Below are 16683 nucleotides of genomic sequence, written 5' to 3'. Positions count from 1 at the left end.
CAAGGGGAGTGGCCCATGAGAATGCGCAGCTTCTAGAAGGTCTACTTGGCAACTGAGATAAACATGGACTGCCACTCTTGACATTAAAAGTGAGCTGCTATCCTTGCAACTGGAAACTGCTGTTGTTTTGACTACCACATTCTTTAGCCATCACATCTGCTCACAGCAACAGATTCTTTTGTCTTCTTATGACCAGCAAATTGTAGACAGACCAAAAGCTAAGACAAAGCTTGGCATTGGCCGATCCAGGTCAACAACCTGGAACCATTTCCTCATTGAACTAACGCCAAATATATGCCACCACAGTGTCCCAGCTCAGTTTCACCTGTGACTATTAAGCTTGTTATTTATGCATTGTTTCTGGGAATGGTTTAAGCACCAACCAAATTGTTAAACTAAGAATCTCCACGGTAAATTTTGAGATAGCTTTTAAATTGTAGCACTTGGTGCAAACTTAAATGGGGCAGGCTGCTGAAGGGCAGGGAGATTTCTTACCTAAAATTTTCAAGTTCAACAGCTTCTGTGGACTCGCGCCACTGACCTCGAGCTCTGTGCCCACCTGCCTTGATGGCGGTCTCCGACTTCGTCATGCTATTTTGGGCACTCTCAAAGTTAATGGCTGGAAGCTACAGAAATAGAAGCCAGAATACGTGAGGATCACAGTTCAGCCCCGGATAAAGAAAGTAACAACATGGGGGGAGACAGAGGGGAGGACGAATAGAACAAACTCCCCTACACACTGGTAACACAATGATAAATGTAAGACTTTAAAGATTTAAGCGTCTTTGAGTTAAGCATTTACTTACTTTCTCTTCCTTACACTAATTTGTCTTCATAACTTTTAGTACCACTTGTCATATCGTAGCTTATGTTATTTATGTATTGCAAGTTATTTACATATTTCCAGTCCCCCTTGATACAAATGTCACCTTAATACAAGCAAGAACTTGCTTATTTTTGTTCAGTGCTGTTTCTCCAGCTCTGAGGTGAGGCTTGGGCATCATGTTTTTGAAGATTCTCCTGTGTTTGAAAGGTGCAACTAAGTTTCTAGATCCACCCATGGCACTGAGTACAGTGTGAAAGGCCTTAATTGAGACAACTCTTCAAGCATACATCCAATCAACAGCATTTCCCAAGTATACCACTGCTTTGGGATATAATGGTAAATAAAACTCTATCACATTTATCAGTCTGAACATCCTAATTATTTAATACTATTTATGAAAGTCATTAAAATATAATACTCACCATAAGGAAAGGAAGTTTTTAAAATAATTTACAACTTGACTATGCCTCCATTTATTAGATGAACTGGTTACTCATATGAGAAACAGTCAAGTTATCAGTATTCAAATAGTTTCATGGACCAATATTTATTTATAATGGAGAAAACCTTGAGATCTGTTTCTAGTACTACATTAACTTAAGCATGATGTGGATGAATACCTTGTGTTTTCCAAAGTACAAATGAAAAATGTTCTATAATTATTACAGATGAAGTAAGTCAAGTATAATATAACAAAAGATCTAATTTTTAGAAAATCATTCCATTCTCTATATGAAATAAAGCTATAATATGTTGTACTTGGTGTCTTGTTCCACTGAGGTATGTGATAGAAATCAATATGGAAACATTATTTTCTTATCAAAATACAATGTTTCTGACTACCCATAAATGAATTACCATAGGGAAATTGTTTCATAGCTAGCAAAAAAAATCAAAATCTTTCTTCGTCTTATGGAAGCCACAGTTGAATTTTTCAAAATATAAATAATGAACATTCAATACTGTAGAAAATATGTCTCAGTTCAATCAACCAATAGAAAAGTCGCATGGAGCAACAAAAGAATATAAGTGCTTGTGGCTGCAATGTTAAGTGATTAAGAGAATGAATTCTCAGATTCTGTGGGTTTAAATCCACCATGATCTTGGAAAATTTGCTTAATTGCTCTGTGCATTGGTTTCCACATTATTAAAATGGAAATAATATATAGTGTTATTATGAAAGTAAAGTGAATTACTATTTATGAAGCGTAATTATGTTTTATAAATATTTTTTCATCCTTGTAATTATTCCCATTATACAGCTTAATTTGCTAAATAAATAAAATTTGTCATTACAGGATAGGTGATTTCCAAGTTTAAACAAATAACCTAAAGAATATTAGATATGAAGTCACAGCAATAAGTAAAATTTCCTGTATTAGACATGAACTCTCATAACACACAGAAAATCAGAATTTTTCCAGCTCCAAAGAGTTTCAAACCCCTTTGCCATTGATACAGTTCCCAGAACTCTGTTTGCAAGAGGAATGGTAGCCAGTACTGAGAAAACAAGCACGTTCAAGAAGAGGGCAGACAGTTGCACAGCCAGAAACCGTTGCCTTTGAGGCAGAGCAGGCAGCTGGGACTGAGGATCAACTCGTGGCAACTCAAAAAATAAAATGGAGTTGGCATCTATAGTTACAAAGACCAGGAACTTAACCATGGAGCCTTGATGCAAGCAGTCACCTTGAGATGCAAGCAGTGCAAGTTCAAAGCCCATGGTATTTTCTCTCCACTCCCTGGTGCCGCAGACCCCCCCGACTGTCTGACCTCTGCGGCATCAACATGTGCAGATGCAACTCCCACCGCATTGCAGCGCTCGGCCCAGCCCCAGCACCTGCCCAAGCCTTCCTGTAGAGAGAGCTCACCTCTCTCACAGCACTATCACGGCACAGTGAGATTATACAATGTCTGGTTTACACGCTAGCCTTTTCTCTTTGAATTCAGCCACCCTGAAGACATCACATCTGTTTTTCTGTTCGTGGCACCTCTCACAGAGACTGGCATACAAGAAACACTCAAATGTGAAGCTGCAGAAGGATTGCTCACATTATCCCCAGTCAACAAAATGCCCTGGTAAACTGCCTCCAAATGAGTGCATCTACTCAACATGTTGGTAGCAGACACAAGGGAACATCAGACACTTGAGATGCAAGACATACAGTAAATAGAACAACCTGGTCTCTCCACCTTCAAGGTGTTTGCAGACACCCACAGAGTGGAGGAGTTGCAGACAGTAGAGAGGTTTAGGAAACATGCTGCAGGAATAGGGAACAGGGCTTTGTTGTGGTGGAAAGTAGAGAAGGCAGGCCATACACTGAGGTGTCAGCAACATCCCAGACAGCTCGTCACCCGGGTGGAAGGCAGAGAGGAAATGTGTGAGCATTGTAAGCCAAAGGGCACCTGCGCAACTTGAGCAATATGAGTGGAAAGGGAAGAATTGAAACTGAAGCAAAAGCTGCATCACGCAGGGCCTTCCTAAAAGCTTGATTACATCACTTCCGCTCAGAAATGTCAACCTTCCCTAACTAATGAAATCAAGAACAAAATCCTCGGAGGGACCTCCAGACACTGCATAGTGTCCTTCTGCCTTTATCACCACTTCCAATTGAAATGTCTCGTCACCCTTGTGCTTAAATGCTTTGTCATTGTCCTTCCTCCAGATATTTGATTATTTTCTCCACTTCACTAGAATGCCTTTGCTATCTATTCCATGGATGGAAATCCAATCCATTTTTCAAGAACCACCTATCTTTCTCAGTTATTCAAGCCAAAAGTGGCTTCCTCTTCCTCCTCACAATTACACAACCATTACACCTTTACCCAGGACCATGTTTTGCCCTGCACCATTATTACCCAGGCCTATTTATCACTCCTCAGACCATTAAAAACCTCCACAATCATACATTTCTTTCCCACAACATCAACCAAAATTTCTTTCAACGTAGTTAATTTTATTTCTTCCATCTTTTTTTTTTCTACACATTTCTTGTCTCCTGTGTCTCTCAAGTAGAGAGAGAAAAAAATCTGTCTTCAAGCTCTAGGCAGAATACCTCAAGATTTGTGGAAACCTCAGATGAAATTGTCAACCAGATTTGTAATTTCACTTTGCTTTGACAACAGCAGGACGGTTCTTTATTTGGGTTGTTTTTGTTTTTGTTTTTTTGTTTTTGTTTTGGTTTTGGTTTTGGTTTTGGTTTTTGAGACAAGGTCTCACTATGTAGTTGAGACTAACCTGGAACTCACTGTGTAGCCCAGGCTGTTCTCAAACTCACAGCCATCCTCCTGCCTCAGCCTTCCGTGTGCTGGGATTACAGGTGTGTGCCCCCATGCCTGCCAGGACAGTTCTTTTTCTTGCATTATTTGGTTTAATCAAGTTTCCACTGTTCTAACCCTTCTGACATAGATTGGAGCCTCTCTGTCTCAGTGTATCTCTGTTCCTAGGTTGGCCAGACTCTGAGAATGTCTACATCAGATTCTAATGTGTTGAGGCAAGATATGAAAGACACAAGCACACAGTCAGGACAAAGAACAAAAGTAGAGCAACGCCAGTTAACAATGAGGGAAGAGCTTTTGGGCTCATTAGAGACTCAAAGGAAGGACATTTAGTTCTCTACAACTTGGCCTAAACCAACATGGCAGATTTCCTCTAAAAATAGTAATGGCCACCTTCCCATTTGCAAAAAGCAAGCCACATCTTGTTATAGCACAGATTCAGGTGAGTAGGCCTTAATCCCAAATTCCTTTTCAATTCCAGAACCAAATGTGTGACTGACCCCCTTGTGTATTTTGTTGGGCATTTCTGCCTGAGCCCAACTCTACTTCGCTTCCAGCCCTTGTTTTCCTTTTATCTTTGGTTTCACTTTCAATGTATGATACCTGTCATAGTTTATATATCCTTACTCTTTAAAGTACTGCTGGAACAAGCAAGGTATAAATAAATTCTTAATTACTCTCTCCAGAATCATCCTCCCCATATACATGTCTCTACAACATCTTATGAAAGAAGAATACAGTGTTCAGAATAACTTTACTTCAGAATTACAAATACAATAAAGCTTTAAGAATAGAAATAGGAATAAGTTTGGGGAACCTGCATCTAATTGTGGATAGTTATTTTCATGTTTGTCTTGGATCTACTTTCTGAATAATTCAGACATTACAAATATGCATTCTTGTACATGTGAAGTAGTTAACAAAAAGGCCATGGGAACTTGTCAGACAACACACTGAAAATTCTTAATGTTGGTTAGAAGAGAGAAAATCATTAAATTAACCTTAAATGAATGCAGAAGCGGTGTTGAAAAGGGACAAAATAAATTTAGTCAGAATGAACTTCAAAATTGAAAACTTTGAGCTAAAAAAACAACAAAACAAACAAAGCTAAACACTGTTGAATTTTCTTTTTCTCAAGCCAGAGATTTGTCCATACCCTGTGATGACTCAATTCTCAAGACGCGATGCAATTTAAGTAAAACTGACCAAAGACTTCTTCAATAGAGGATACTGTGAACCAGACGCAAAAAGTCAAAGTTGCTGGCACTAGGAAATGTCTAATCTCCTGAGGAAGTAAGGCATATACAGAGGACTTTGCAAAGAAAGGGAGAAAATAAAGTTACAGTGGTGTAAGACGGTGCCTTGGGGAGCGAGAGAGAGATCACTTCCAGAATGGAAAATATGTAGCAATGGTATCATTAGATTTGGGTCTTGGAAACAGGTGGAATTCATAGGAAAGAAAATCTTGGAAAAGAGAATAAAAAGCAAAACGCAGAGTCTTTGGTATTATGGTTACAGTGTAGTATATACAATGGGAAAAAGTAGGAACTACAACCAAAACTATAGGCTAAATCACTTCATTTACCTCTCCCAGAAAGAACAGACTTGATCTAAGGCAAATCATTCATGAAGTTCTGTGAGAAGGGAGCTAGGGAAATTGTTTCAGCAACTGTTTAGCAATTGTTTTATCTTTAGTATACAGACAGACAAAGGGTAAAGTAACGGCTAAAACAGGTAGACAAGGCAAGATAACCTGGGACTACAGGATTAACAATATAAAAAACTGGCTCTTAGAGAAAAGACATTTTAAGGACATTTTTTACACCAAATAAATGTACAACCCAACATTTTTTTCAACTGTAATTCAATTTTTAAACTCATTTAAAACACATTTAGGTGATCCGAGGCACACACTGCAAAGATAAGAGTGTCTGGATTCAGAACTATACTCCATTAGCAGGCAGCATGCTCTTAAGAATGTCATTTAACTTCTCTGTGCCTCAGTTTCCTCCCTCATAAAAGTCAAAGTTGTAATAAGTAAGCAGAATAATGCAGGTAAAGCATCAGATACACAGTATTTCCTTAAATATAAATTATCATTATTTAGCTTTCATGTGCTATCAAGTCAGTAGAAAGTCATTCGCTAGAATAAATAAATGAATAAAAATACTATAGTACTTTGGTAAGTTTGGTTGATATAGCAAAAAAAAAAAAAAGAAGAAGAATAGGGCTGGATTATACCACAAGAGCTCTTTAAACAAATTTACATAAACAAGTATAACATAGTAGACTTTGGAACCAGACAACCAGAATTCAAGTCCCATCCCTCCATTTACAAAATAAGTATTTGCTATTTGTCATTATTAATAGCATTGCTCTGAGTTCCCAAACTTCCACAGATGGCCTCTAATCTCATGACTTTCCAAAATCGTACAGGAGCAATGCTAAAAAGGAAAATTTAGACATAAATTAAAGTAACAGAACCATACTTTCCCTGACTAATAAAAAATATTTAAATGTTATCAAAAATAGTCAAAACTCAATCCTGCCCCTCTGTTTGGTGAAGGACAATTTTCATCAAGCCTCAAGAGTGGTACTGTAGCAGGGGAAAGATTAGGAGGGTGAGGGGAAAAGGACAGAAATGTGGTAAACAGTGCCTTGGGAAACCAGTTTGCCTCAAGCTTTGAAGAGGCAAATATGGGCATCAAAGAACAGAGCTTGCTGTCTATAGACAGAAGAGTGAAAGCTTGGTAATTGGGACACTTGGTGACAAGCATGGGATAAAGTGGGGCACTTGCACAAGAAGAGAAGGACTAAAAGGCTGTGGAGGCCAAGTCTTTGCCTGGCCCTACCCAGGTATGAGAGAAACGGCCGAAAGAAGCAAGCGAAAGAAACTAGATTTATCATGTTTGTAAAGATGTTAAGTGGATCCCTTCCGAAACATATGTTTTCCTTTTTATTAGCATACACACATTCCTTGAAAACACTACCTGTTGTTTGCTTGACTGAACGTTCAAAAGGCACCGAAGTCTTTTAAGATCTGAATAGTCCCTAGGAAAGAGAATAAGACAATGTCAACTCACAGGAGAACGAGGTCATTTTACCCACAGATGTCAATGCTACTGGGAGGCCCACTTTCAGAGTCAAATGTATACACACTAACCCTTTGCCCTAGAACTGTAGAAATTATCAAACATTTCAGTAAACACTGTAACCCAGGGTAGCAATTGTCAGGAGTCTACACACTCAGTTTCTCAAAAAGCCCTTAAATCTGTTCAACAGCCACCACCTCAGTTAATAATTAGAAAAAACTCAGGGAAGGGTTACCTGGTGATGATTCCTTGCTGTTTTTTATCAGTGAGTTTTTCTGTGGTCTTCAGCTTTTTGTCTTGATCAGGCATTGTAAAACATCAATGCCTCAGAATTAACATTGCATTCCTTTCAAAGTAAAATAGAGGGGAAAACTTGAGCTGCGCTGTGTAAGCCAAAATATTCATAGTACAGATAAAATTCAATTATAATATCTATTTAAACACAGAAAAAAATACTCATTTCTATAAAGCATTAACACGAATGCCACTGTTTGTCTTCAAAGGGCTGTGAATACATTTAGATCATAGCTTATAGTAGCCCATGAGCCTATGCTTCCTGGGTTATTCTTGATATCAAATTTTCTGACCCACTGCCCTGATAAATATTATTCTGCATGTCAGAAAAGTGACTTAATTTGGGGTTTCCAAAATATATGTCTATAAACAAGTTACTGGAGTTCAAGTGACGCTTTTATGGTGTCCCGCATGTCTTTCTCAACAAATATTCTTAATTATATGATGGCAGTTCATAGGGTTCCTCTTTTATCATGGGTCTGATCCAAAGGATTTCAGGGAAAGCCCCACCCACTTATGGATAAGCACTCAGTGTCAAGAGAAACACCAAATGTTGCCATATTTCCAGAACTCCTAAAGCTTGAGAGTTTATGTGGTTCAACCACCTCAGTCATAAGTTCTTCTGGTAAACTTAAGCCAGTCACAAGGCGCCAAATATCTAGTAGGGAGATTGGCAGCCTGGAAATACAGCCCAATGGGCATGTCAGTCTTCAGAATTAAGCACTTTAGTATTATCACAGCCAACTTTCCTAGTATTAATTTTAATACTATTTCCCATCCCCACTCAAAAGCTATGAGTACACTACTAGACACAGAGTATTTTGTTTCTTTATTCCCTTTAATCAATTTCTAATCAATTGTTTTCATTTCCAGAACAAACATAAAGCAAGTTAAAAAAACCACCCATACTTTCAAAAACAGCAAACACCAAGTTAAATGCAGTATTGGTTTCACTCAATTGGATGTAAAAACATTTTTCCAATTGTGTTTCAATGCCACAGTTTGACTTCAAGGTTTAGTTCAGGCAAGAGAAAGCATGCATTGTGGTCTATAATTGCATGTTTCAATGTATTGTGAAATCCATGGTCAAAATCCAAGTGTTTCAGAGGTATTTAGAGGAAATGGAATGTGTCAATGGGTGTTTTCCTGCAACAAAGCATAGAGAAATTTAATTTTGTGACATGCACAAAGATGGTTTAAGAATTTTAAATTATTTTTCCAATAATTTTTGATGATCAAAGCTTTGTCATTGTACACAACAAGAAAAGGCACAATATTAATACCTGAAGATTGTACCTAGGATTCACACCACAGACTCACTCACTCAATAATTATTTATTGAACTACTGAATCATTACTATGCCTGATTTCAGGCTGAAAGCTGTTCAGTGTTCCTTCCTTCAGAAGGAAGCTACCACAGGTATGCAATTTCAGCACAAGCAAACAAAAACTCACTTATGAACTTTAAAGCACACTTTGTGAGTTATTCAAGTAGAAATTTGATTTAGCTTCTGCTTTACACTAAAAGAAAGCGGGGGGAGAGTCAAACACAGAAGAGTGGAGGATCAGTTAATTAGTGCTTAAAAGCAAAAGACCCAAGTGCTTTCTATACTTGGATTTTAAAATATCCCTCAGTTTCAAAATAAATGCAAATCCAGTCAAAATGAATAGAAGACAATCTTGCTTTTTGCTCAATGACAGAAGGAAAATTCCAAGTAGACTTGCTGTTGGGTTCACTTCCTGCTCAGACAATACCTTTGGACTGTTTTTAGAAGGCAGGAGTATAAATCACAGTGGGGAGTGCATGTGGAAGTGTGCAAAATCTCATAGCCTCCTGCCAAGAGGACACATTTACCACTGTCAAACCCTGTAAACACCTATTTGATTCCCTTGTTAATCCCTATCATTTTATTGATGGGATATGTGAGCAGGAAATAATCATCTAACAGTTTTATCAGTTTGAGATTTGCATGTACTCATGAGCTGGAAGAGTGAATACAGATAACACTCTAGAAATGTTTCACTTAATTAAACAGCAAACAAATTTACCAGAATCAGTACAAATAGATAATTGCCTTTAGGATGAAAAACAAAATCCTTTTCACTTGGTGGTTGATAAATTGGAAATGATTCTGAAAAAGTTTAAGAAGTTGGGAGTATTCTAAAATATGTCATTGAATCTCATTTCTAAATTTAAGAGAAAAGGATGACACTATACTAATATGTACCATCTGAGTGGAGAATGGGGGAGAGAAGGGCAGAATATGTTTCAAATTGCCTGGAGCCAGATGACGTGTTAAGGAGATGATGCCTATAAAGCACAGGAAAAGTGCTACTGTGGCCCCTTCAGAAGACAGCGTCTGTATGACCCTACAAAGGAGCTCTGGAAAGTAAACTATGCCTGAGAGGAAAGGAAGCCAGCTCTCATAGTCCTCCAGCCTTCAGCTACTGGTTAAGAACCTTTAGGGTAGGGTCTAGTATGCCTGTCTACTAGGGAGGTAGAGACTCCCAAGGTTGGGTGCAGTGGAGGGACACATGAACTATCTGTAAGGAGGAAAAGAACAGTGAAACCAACACCCTGGAACACTGTCAAAGGGATCAGGAAGCGCTGGGCAGAGTACCCACATTGTCCACTAAGATTACCAACTCCATGTGAAAGACCTACACATAATCAAGGCATAAGCATCTTTGCAGCAGATCCAAACTGAACAAAGCATATACTGTAGTAGCTCTCAAATACCGAGTCAAATTTCCCTCCTTGGGTGCTTGTCCTCTCTAAATGCTAGTGCAACCTTAATTCCTGGCAGGTGGCTCAGCCCTTGGCCCCCTCCTCTCCTCTCCTTGCTTCTCTTCTTCCTCTCTCTAGGGCAGTGGTGGCAAATCTATGGCATGTGCGCCACAGCAGGCTATTTGTCTCATTGAACACTGTAGAAGACTTGCCATCACTGCCTAGGTGATCTCTTGCAGTCCCGCGGTTTTAAATACCACCTCTATGTCTGAATGTATATGCTCAGACCTAACACTATCCTGACTGCCTGCATCTGCAAAGTCGCCACCTGGATGCCTAATGGGAATTTCAAATTCAATATGCTCCGAATAGAAGTCTCAACCCCGTACTCCCAGGACTGAATACCCCCAGTACTCCTCATCACAGTAACTGCCACCATCCGGTTATGTATACAAAAGTCCAGGGACCATTCTTGGCCCCTCTCTTTCCTCGGCTTCCCACATTCAAGCCACCAGCAAAAACCTGTCTGCTTTTCCTGCTCTCCACTTTGACTGGTATCACCCTACTCCACCACCCCTCCCACTGGATCACTGCTCCAGCCTCTCTCATCTTTCTTCTCCCACACTTGTTCCTCTGCATCCACAAGAACCCAACAGATTGTTTTTTAACATACATCATATCATGATACTCTGGAGCCTATAATCTCCCTATACTTTCCTTTGTGCTGCTTCTCACTAGGATTTTGACTGCTCTGGGACCCTCTGGCCTCTCCTTCTTACCTACTGTAATTCAAAACATGTTGGCAATCTAGGGAGAAACATGCTGACTGCTTCGGTTTGGATGTTGGTGACCTCTAAAACTCATCTTGAAATTTTATTGCCATCGTGTAACAATAATAGGAAGGGAGACCTTTCAGAGGTGGCATTTAGTGCTCTTTATTAAAGGGCTTTTCAAGGGCTGGGATTTAGCTCAGTGATGCCTGCGCCTGCCTGATGAGCACAAGATCCTGAGTTTCATCCTTGGTACTAAAAAACAAAACAAAACAAAAACAAAATAAAGGGCTTTTCAGTCCTGCCAGGTAAGAAACAATGTTTTTCCCTTCTGGAGGATGCAAGACATCATCCTGAAAGTGGAGAATGGGTGCTACCAGGCAACAAACCTGAGGGAAATCTTGGATTTCCAAGCCTCCAGACTATGGAAAAATAAATTTGTTTATATAATACCTGGTCCGTGATGTTGCATTATAGGAGCACAAAATGGACTAAGTTTGTACCCATGAAAATACCCACCTGGGCCAACCTTAATCTCGATTTAAAGCCTTCACACTTGCTCTGTGCAGTTCCCCGCCCCTATTCTCAGGATATCCTCCTTGTGTCCCAGCTCAGTGCCTCCTAAGGTAGCTCTCCTCTCAGGAGCCTCTGCAATATGTTCATCCACACTCTACCCACATCACCCTGCTTTGTTTCCTCCTGGAGCTCCTAAACCCTGGAGGTCCTCTTGTCCATTTATTGGTTTCCTTGAACTGGATCACAGCCCCATATGGCAGAGACTGTGTCTATTTCATCCACGAACATATCTGCCACACATAAAACAGTACATGGTTCAGCATGAGTAAAGCATAAGCACTCAAAAAATATTTGTATCAAAATATGTAAGGAGTGACTCAAGTATTTTTTCCAGTTTGTGAATTATTAGCATTTTAAGAGTTATTTATTTTTAGGCATAGAGACTCTGCCCTCCCCTGGGTGCCCTTGGAACAGTACTGCCCACATTGTGAACTTATGTGTACCATATTGCTGTTGCCTGATTACTTTACATGGCCAGAGATCGGTTTCTCTTACTTACTAGACACATGATAGGCCAACAATAAACATTTATTGAATCAAAGACCTACTAAAGGGATGAATGGATTAAAGGATTATATTTTTTAAAAATCTGTGACATTACTCTTTGTAGTTCAACAAATCTCCCATAAAGCTCCTTTACAAACCAAATTAATTGATATTATAGTAATCCTGAGTGCATTCAGGAATTAGCTCATGTATGCAGTCATTTGGAGGAAAATTACAGTTCCACATAAGAAAGTATTCATCAATAGTATTTCTCAAATTATTGGTGTTGAATATGTTTTCTTTTAATTTCCAGGCTATTATGGGCTGATACTTTTGCTCCTAATCCTATCCAATAAGACAAATTTATTGTGCTTTGATGCCATGGTAATATTGAATTGCTGTAAGATTTCTGTACTTATATTTTCATGAACCAGTAATTCTGAATACCACCTGAATAGCACCAGTCTAGATTCCTGACTGTATCTTTTCAAATAAGCAGATTGTTTTCATAGTTTATCCTCTGACAGAACCGCAGCCCTAATATAGAGCTTGAGAGGACTCACTCAGTAACTGTAAACTCCATGACAACCAGAAGAGGGCAACAGAGATCCTGGGAGGGGCAAAGTGTGGCCAAGGAGGACTGAACATGGGGCCCCTTATTAAACAGAAGCTTTCTCCTCTGGGGTTCTCTGCACACTTTCATTTAAGGAAAGGGTTCCACTACTAAAAATAGAAATAGAAAACCACTGATTGCCAAACACTATTTTATGAATGAATGAATCCAAGGAAATTACAACACACAAACACTTGTACCCAAGTGGATTTTCCCTCAGTTCTAAGGGGCTTGGATTTTTTCTTTTTTTAATGGAAGAGTATGGCACAGTGGTGAACGATGACACATAACAACTAAGTACAGACTGCTTCACACATACACAAAAAATGTTCAGTCTCTTTGCTTTGTACACATTAGTCCGGAGACTGAATACCCATTCATTTGGGGTGGGGGATCTTTTCTCTCCTCGGGGTATAGCCAGTGGGTTTGATGTTTAAAAATCCACTCAATCACAGACAGAATTACAGTTCTCATTGCTGAACTTTTCAATCCATTTCTAAAAAACTCCCAAAAGCAATCCCGATCTTCCATTGCCATTTAAACCTTGGGCAAATGCTGAAGAAGTCCCCAGAGACACACACCTCATTTGCTCCTTAATTGCAGGGTAAACACATGACACAGAAAGAAATCCAGCTATGGCAAAATTACCTAATTGACTGTAATTACTCTAAATCATGCAAAATAGACCCACTAACTAACTTAGTACTGTGTTGGTGGTTTGGTTTTCAGATCTTTTGCCCAGAAATCTTTTTTATATCCTGGTTGCCTTATTGCTCAAAAGATTCTTAATGGTTTCACCACTTTACTAAATATAAAACAGAAAGTCTTTTACATCATTATGGGAAATAATTTCAAATCTCACAATTGTCTTTTTTCCCTACTAACACTTAGGTTGCTTATTAAAAACCAGCACTTATTAGTAATAATAGTTAAGAAAACAAAGTTCAGGGCAACTAAAGTTAATCACCACTTTAGCTATAAGATTTATTGTATTTTTTAAAAAGCACTAAAGTGGGCATGGTGGTGCATACCTGTAATCCCAGCACCCAGGAGGCTGGGCAGGTGGATCACAAGTTTGAGGCCAGCCCGGGCTATGTAGTAGTTTCATAGTAAGGAGTCTCTACTCTTTTGGATGAACTGTGGATAGCCTTCTCTATTAGATGACAAATTATAGTCTATCTGTGCTCAAGTAGAGAAATGAAAGGAATGTGGAGATATTTCATTTCATATTCATTTCAAAATAAACAACCATCTTCCCAATTCCATTACTATAGATAAAAGAGTGTTTCTTTAAAAACTGGCTAAAGATAAAATTCAAATAGAACAGCTATAAAATGCCATAGTTAATTGCTAATTTCTTAATTATGATGATTGTACTAAGGTGATGCAAAATGTTAACAAGCAGCTGAGTGAAGGGTGTACAGGACCCTCTGTAATATATTTTGTGATTTCCCTGTAAGTCCCTGTAAGTCTAAAACACTTAAAATCCATTGATATCTTGGGCAATTTATTTAAAGTGTTTAAAGAACAGAGATAATTTCCTTTTTATAAAGAATATGTACACTTGACCCAACTTATGGTCGAAAAATATGACGAATGTTAAATTTTTAAAAAATGTATCACAGTACAAGACACATTGCCATTTAATCCTCTTCAAAATATTCCCTTTTGCTTCCATCACACTGGTCTCCTTATTCTTGCCACTTCCTGAAGCCATTCTGGAAATCCTTTCATAAATAAATGTCTTTGGTGTGCTTTCCTGGCTGCCTGGATATACTGAATCGATTCGGAATGTTTACCTTTTATGGTCATTTTGATTTTGGAGAAGAAGCCGAAGTCACACAGTGCCAGATCTAGTGAATTAGGTGGATGAGGACACAAAATATTGTTTTCTCAAGCCTGCCTTTCTGTTGAATGGTGATTGGCAGCAGGCTTCATCATATTTCCAATCATACCATATTTTTGATCATAGGAAAAAGAACTTACAGAACTGCTTCAAAAAGTAGCAAAAATGATGGGATAGTGTGTTCAAAACAAGGGAAAGCATTTTAAGGGATATTAATGCCAATGTGTCTTTTATTGTAATCAATTTTTAAAATTTAAACATTCACCATATATTTTAATTGCATTTCATATATGGTGCTTGGTGTTTTCAAATTACTTGTGTTTTTGGAGCTATATATATCTTGCAAAAAAATATACCAAGTTAAATTGGTCAAATTACCAGAAAATAAAGATGCACACACATAAACGCACATTTTCCAAGTGAGTAAAAAGTTAAGGAAATCCTGTAAAAAACATGACTGACATCTACTACAATTCAAAAAAGGAATATGGCTGGCTGTGGTGTCATACCACTATAATTCCACAACTAGGACAGCTGAGGCAGAAGGATCACAATTTCAAGGCTGGCCTGGAAAACTTAGCAAGATCTTGTCTCGAAATAAGAAGGGCTGGGGATGTAGCTCAGCATTCCTTGGGTTCAAAGTGTAGTACTGCGAAAGAAAGCATAACATAACAAAACCAATGAGGTTCTCTAAACTGTACTTTATATTTGTTTTTCTTCGATGGGGAATATGTATAGATTTATCAGAATAATGGTTATTATAAGAAAGAACTTTAGAAAGTATACATTGTCAAGTTTAACATCTTGTAGACTCAGGAATAGAATGCAAGTGAATAAAAATAGGTGTAGATGGCAAAGAGGTGGAGCTCCGGTCCACCTGAGAAGGAAGGCCACTCTCCCAGAGGAGATTCGAAATTATGCTCAGGATAAAGCAAAACAAGAAGAAAAAGAAAAGCACTTGCACTGGATAACAAGAACAGATCTTCAGGTCATCATTTGCAGACCATGGTTGTTTCTTTCATTATCAAATGAGGAAGTAAGGCCCAGACAGGTAGGGTGTATCCAAGTCCACACTGACCCTTCAGAAAAGAAGCAGAACCCCTTGCACCTTGAGGGCCTAAGTCTCAGTGGGAAACTGTAAGGTGACGGGAAAATGAGAACGTGTTGACCTTGGCCCTTAGCCAAGGGCAAAAGCGATAAAATAACAATTGGTGTTGGTGTAACTTCATCTCCTGGCCCCTGGGGATGTTTACAAAAATCCATCCCTTTATCCTGGTTCACTCATGTGAAATATGTAGGGGGTATATTTTAATATCTTCATGTGGTGGGAAACAAAGGCACAGTACAAAAATTCCACCAGTAGGAATGTGTGCCCAACTAAGGGCAGGCATTATCATAGACTTTCTCCAGAGTCTTCAGACTTGACATCTTGCTTGGGCAAATAGTTTATACTTTAAACAACTTTCTATCTATAGTTAAACAAGCACTTAGGATAAAAAGAACAAAAAAATTGTCTGTAGTAATTTGAGCTTCTCCCACTCATTCTTCCAATTGGTGAATATTGTGTTACAAGGACCAAGACTCTTAAGTGCCGGCCTTCCTTTGCTGGGCTAATATAATACTGAACCAAGTTTGTCCAAGAGTGCTGCTCCAAAATTAACTGCATATGTGTCAACAGATACCACTGTAATCTCCTTATTTTAACGATTTCCATTCAAATTAATATTATAGAGAGAAATACCTGCATGTAAGATGCTTTGGCTCCTCTCAGCCACTACTAACTAAATAATGGTATTTGCCTTTCTGTGCCTTGTGAAGCTGCTAATCCAAGTCCATGTATGATATAGCTGATAATGTGCCTGTGTTAGAACAAATTAACCTGAGGCTGTATACTAAGTTATAATATCACAAAGCGAAGAAAAACATCTAGACGACATGAAGAATTTATATTAACCAATGAAAATAAAAGGACACATTCAATTTCTCTTTTCTTGTTGACCCCAAGAAGAATATTCTATTCCCTGCTTTCATGAAAAAGAGAGGGTGGCAATGATATTCATTCATTTCTTCAAGAAATCTGCATTGATTTCCCTAGCACTGTATATCAAGCCAGGCACTGAAGATAAAACACTGGATAAAACATAGTCAAAATGTCTTCAAAATATAGTTATGTCAT

The 16683-nt window shown here is 38.5% G+C and overlaps 1 protein-coding gene across 4 annotated transcripts in view; it reads right to left on the bottom strand.

Annotated features, from left to right (window-relative positions):
- The window catches only part of Nek10 (NIMA related kinase 10), a 237548-nt gene that overhangs the window by 214355 nt on the left and 6510 nt on the right, over window positions 1–16683 (bottom strand). For all 4 annotated transcript variants that reach the window (XM_010638285.3, XM_010638286.3, XM_010638287.3 and 1 more), the window contains exons 2-4: window positions 7430–7540; window positions 7093–7153; window positions 496–626 (exon numbers count right to left, since the gene is read on the bottom strand). In XM_010638285.3, coding sequence (XP_010636587.1) covers window positions 496–626; window positions 7093–7153; window positions 7430–7503 — 266 coding nt within the window. In that variant the 5' untranslated portion in view covers window positions 7504–7540. The remainder of the gene's footprint in view (window positions 1–495; window positions 627–7092; window positions 7154–7429; window positions 7541–16683) is intronic.

This window comes from Fukomys damarensis, unplaced genomic scaffold, assembly GCF_012274545.1.
Source record: "Fukomys damarensis isolate Sample0158 unplaced genomic scaffold, DMR_v1.0_HiC HiC_scaffold_28, whole genome shotgun sequence".
NCBI classification, from domain to species: Eukaryota; Metazoa; Chordata; class Mammalia; order Rodentia; family Bathyergidae; genus Fukomys; species Fukomys damarensis.
The sequence above is the reverse complement of the archived record's forward strand: the minus strand, read 5'-3'. Positions and strand labels throughout refer to the sequence as shown.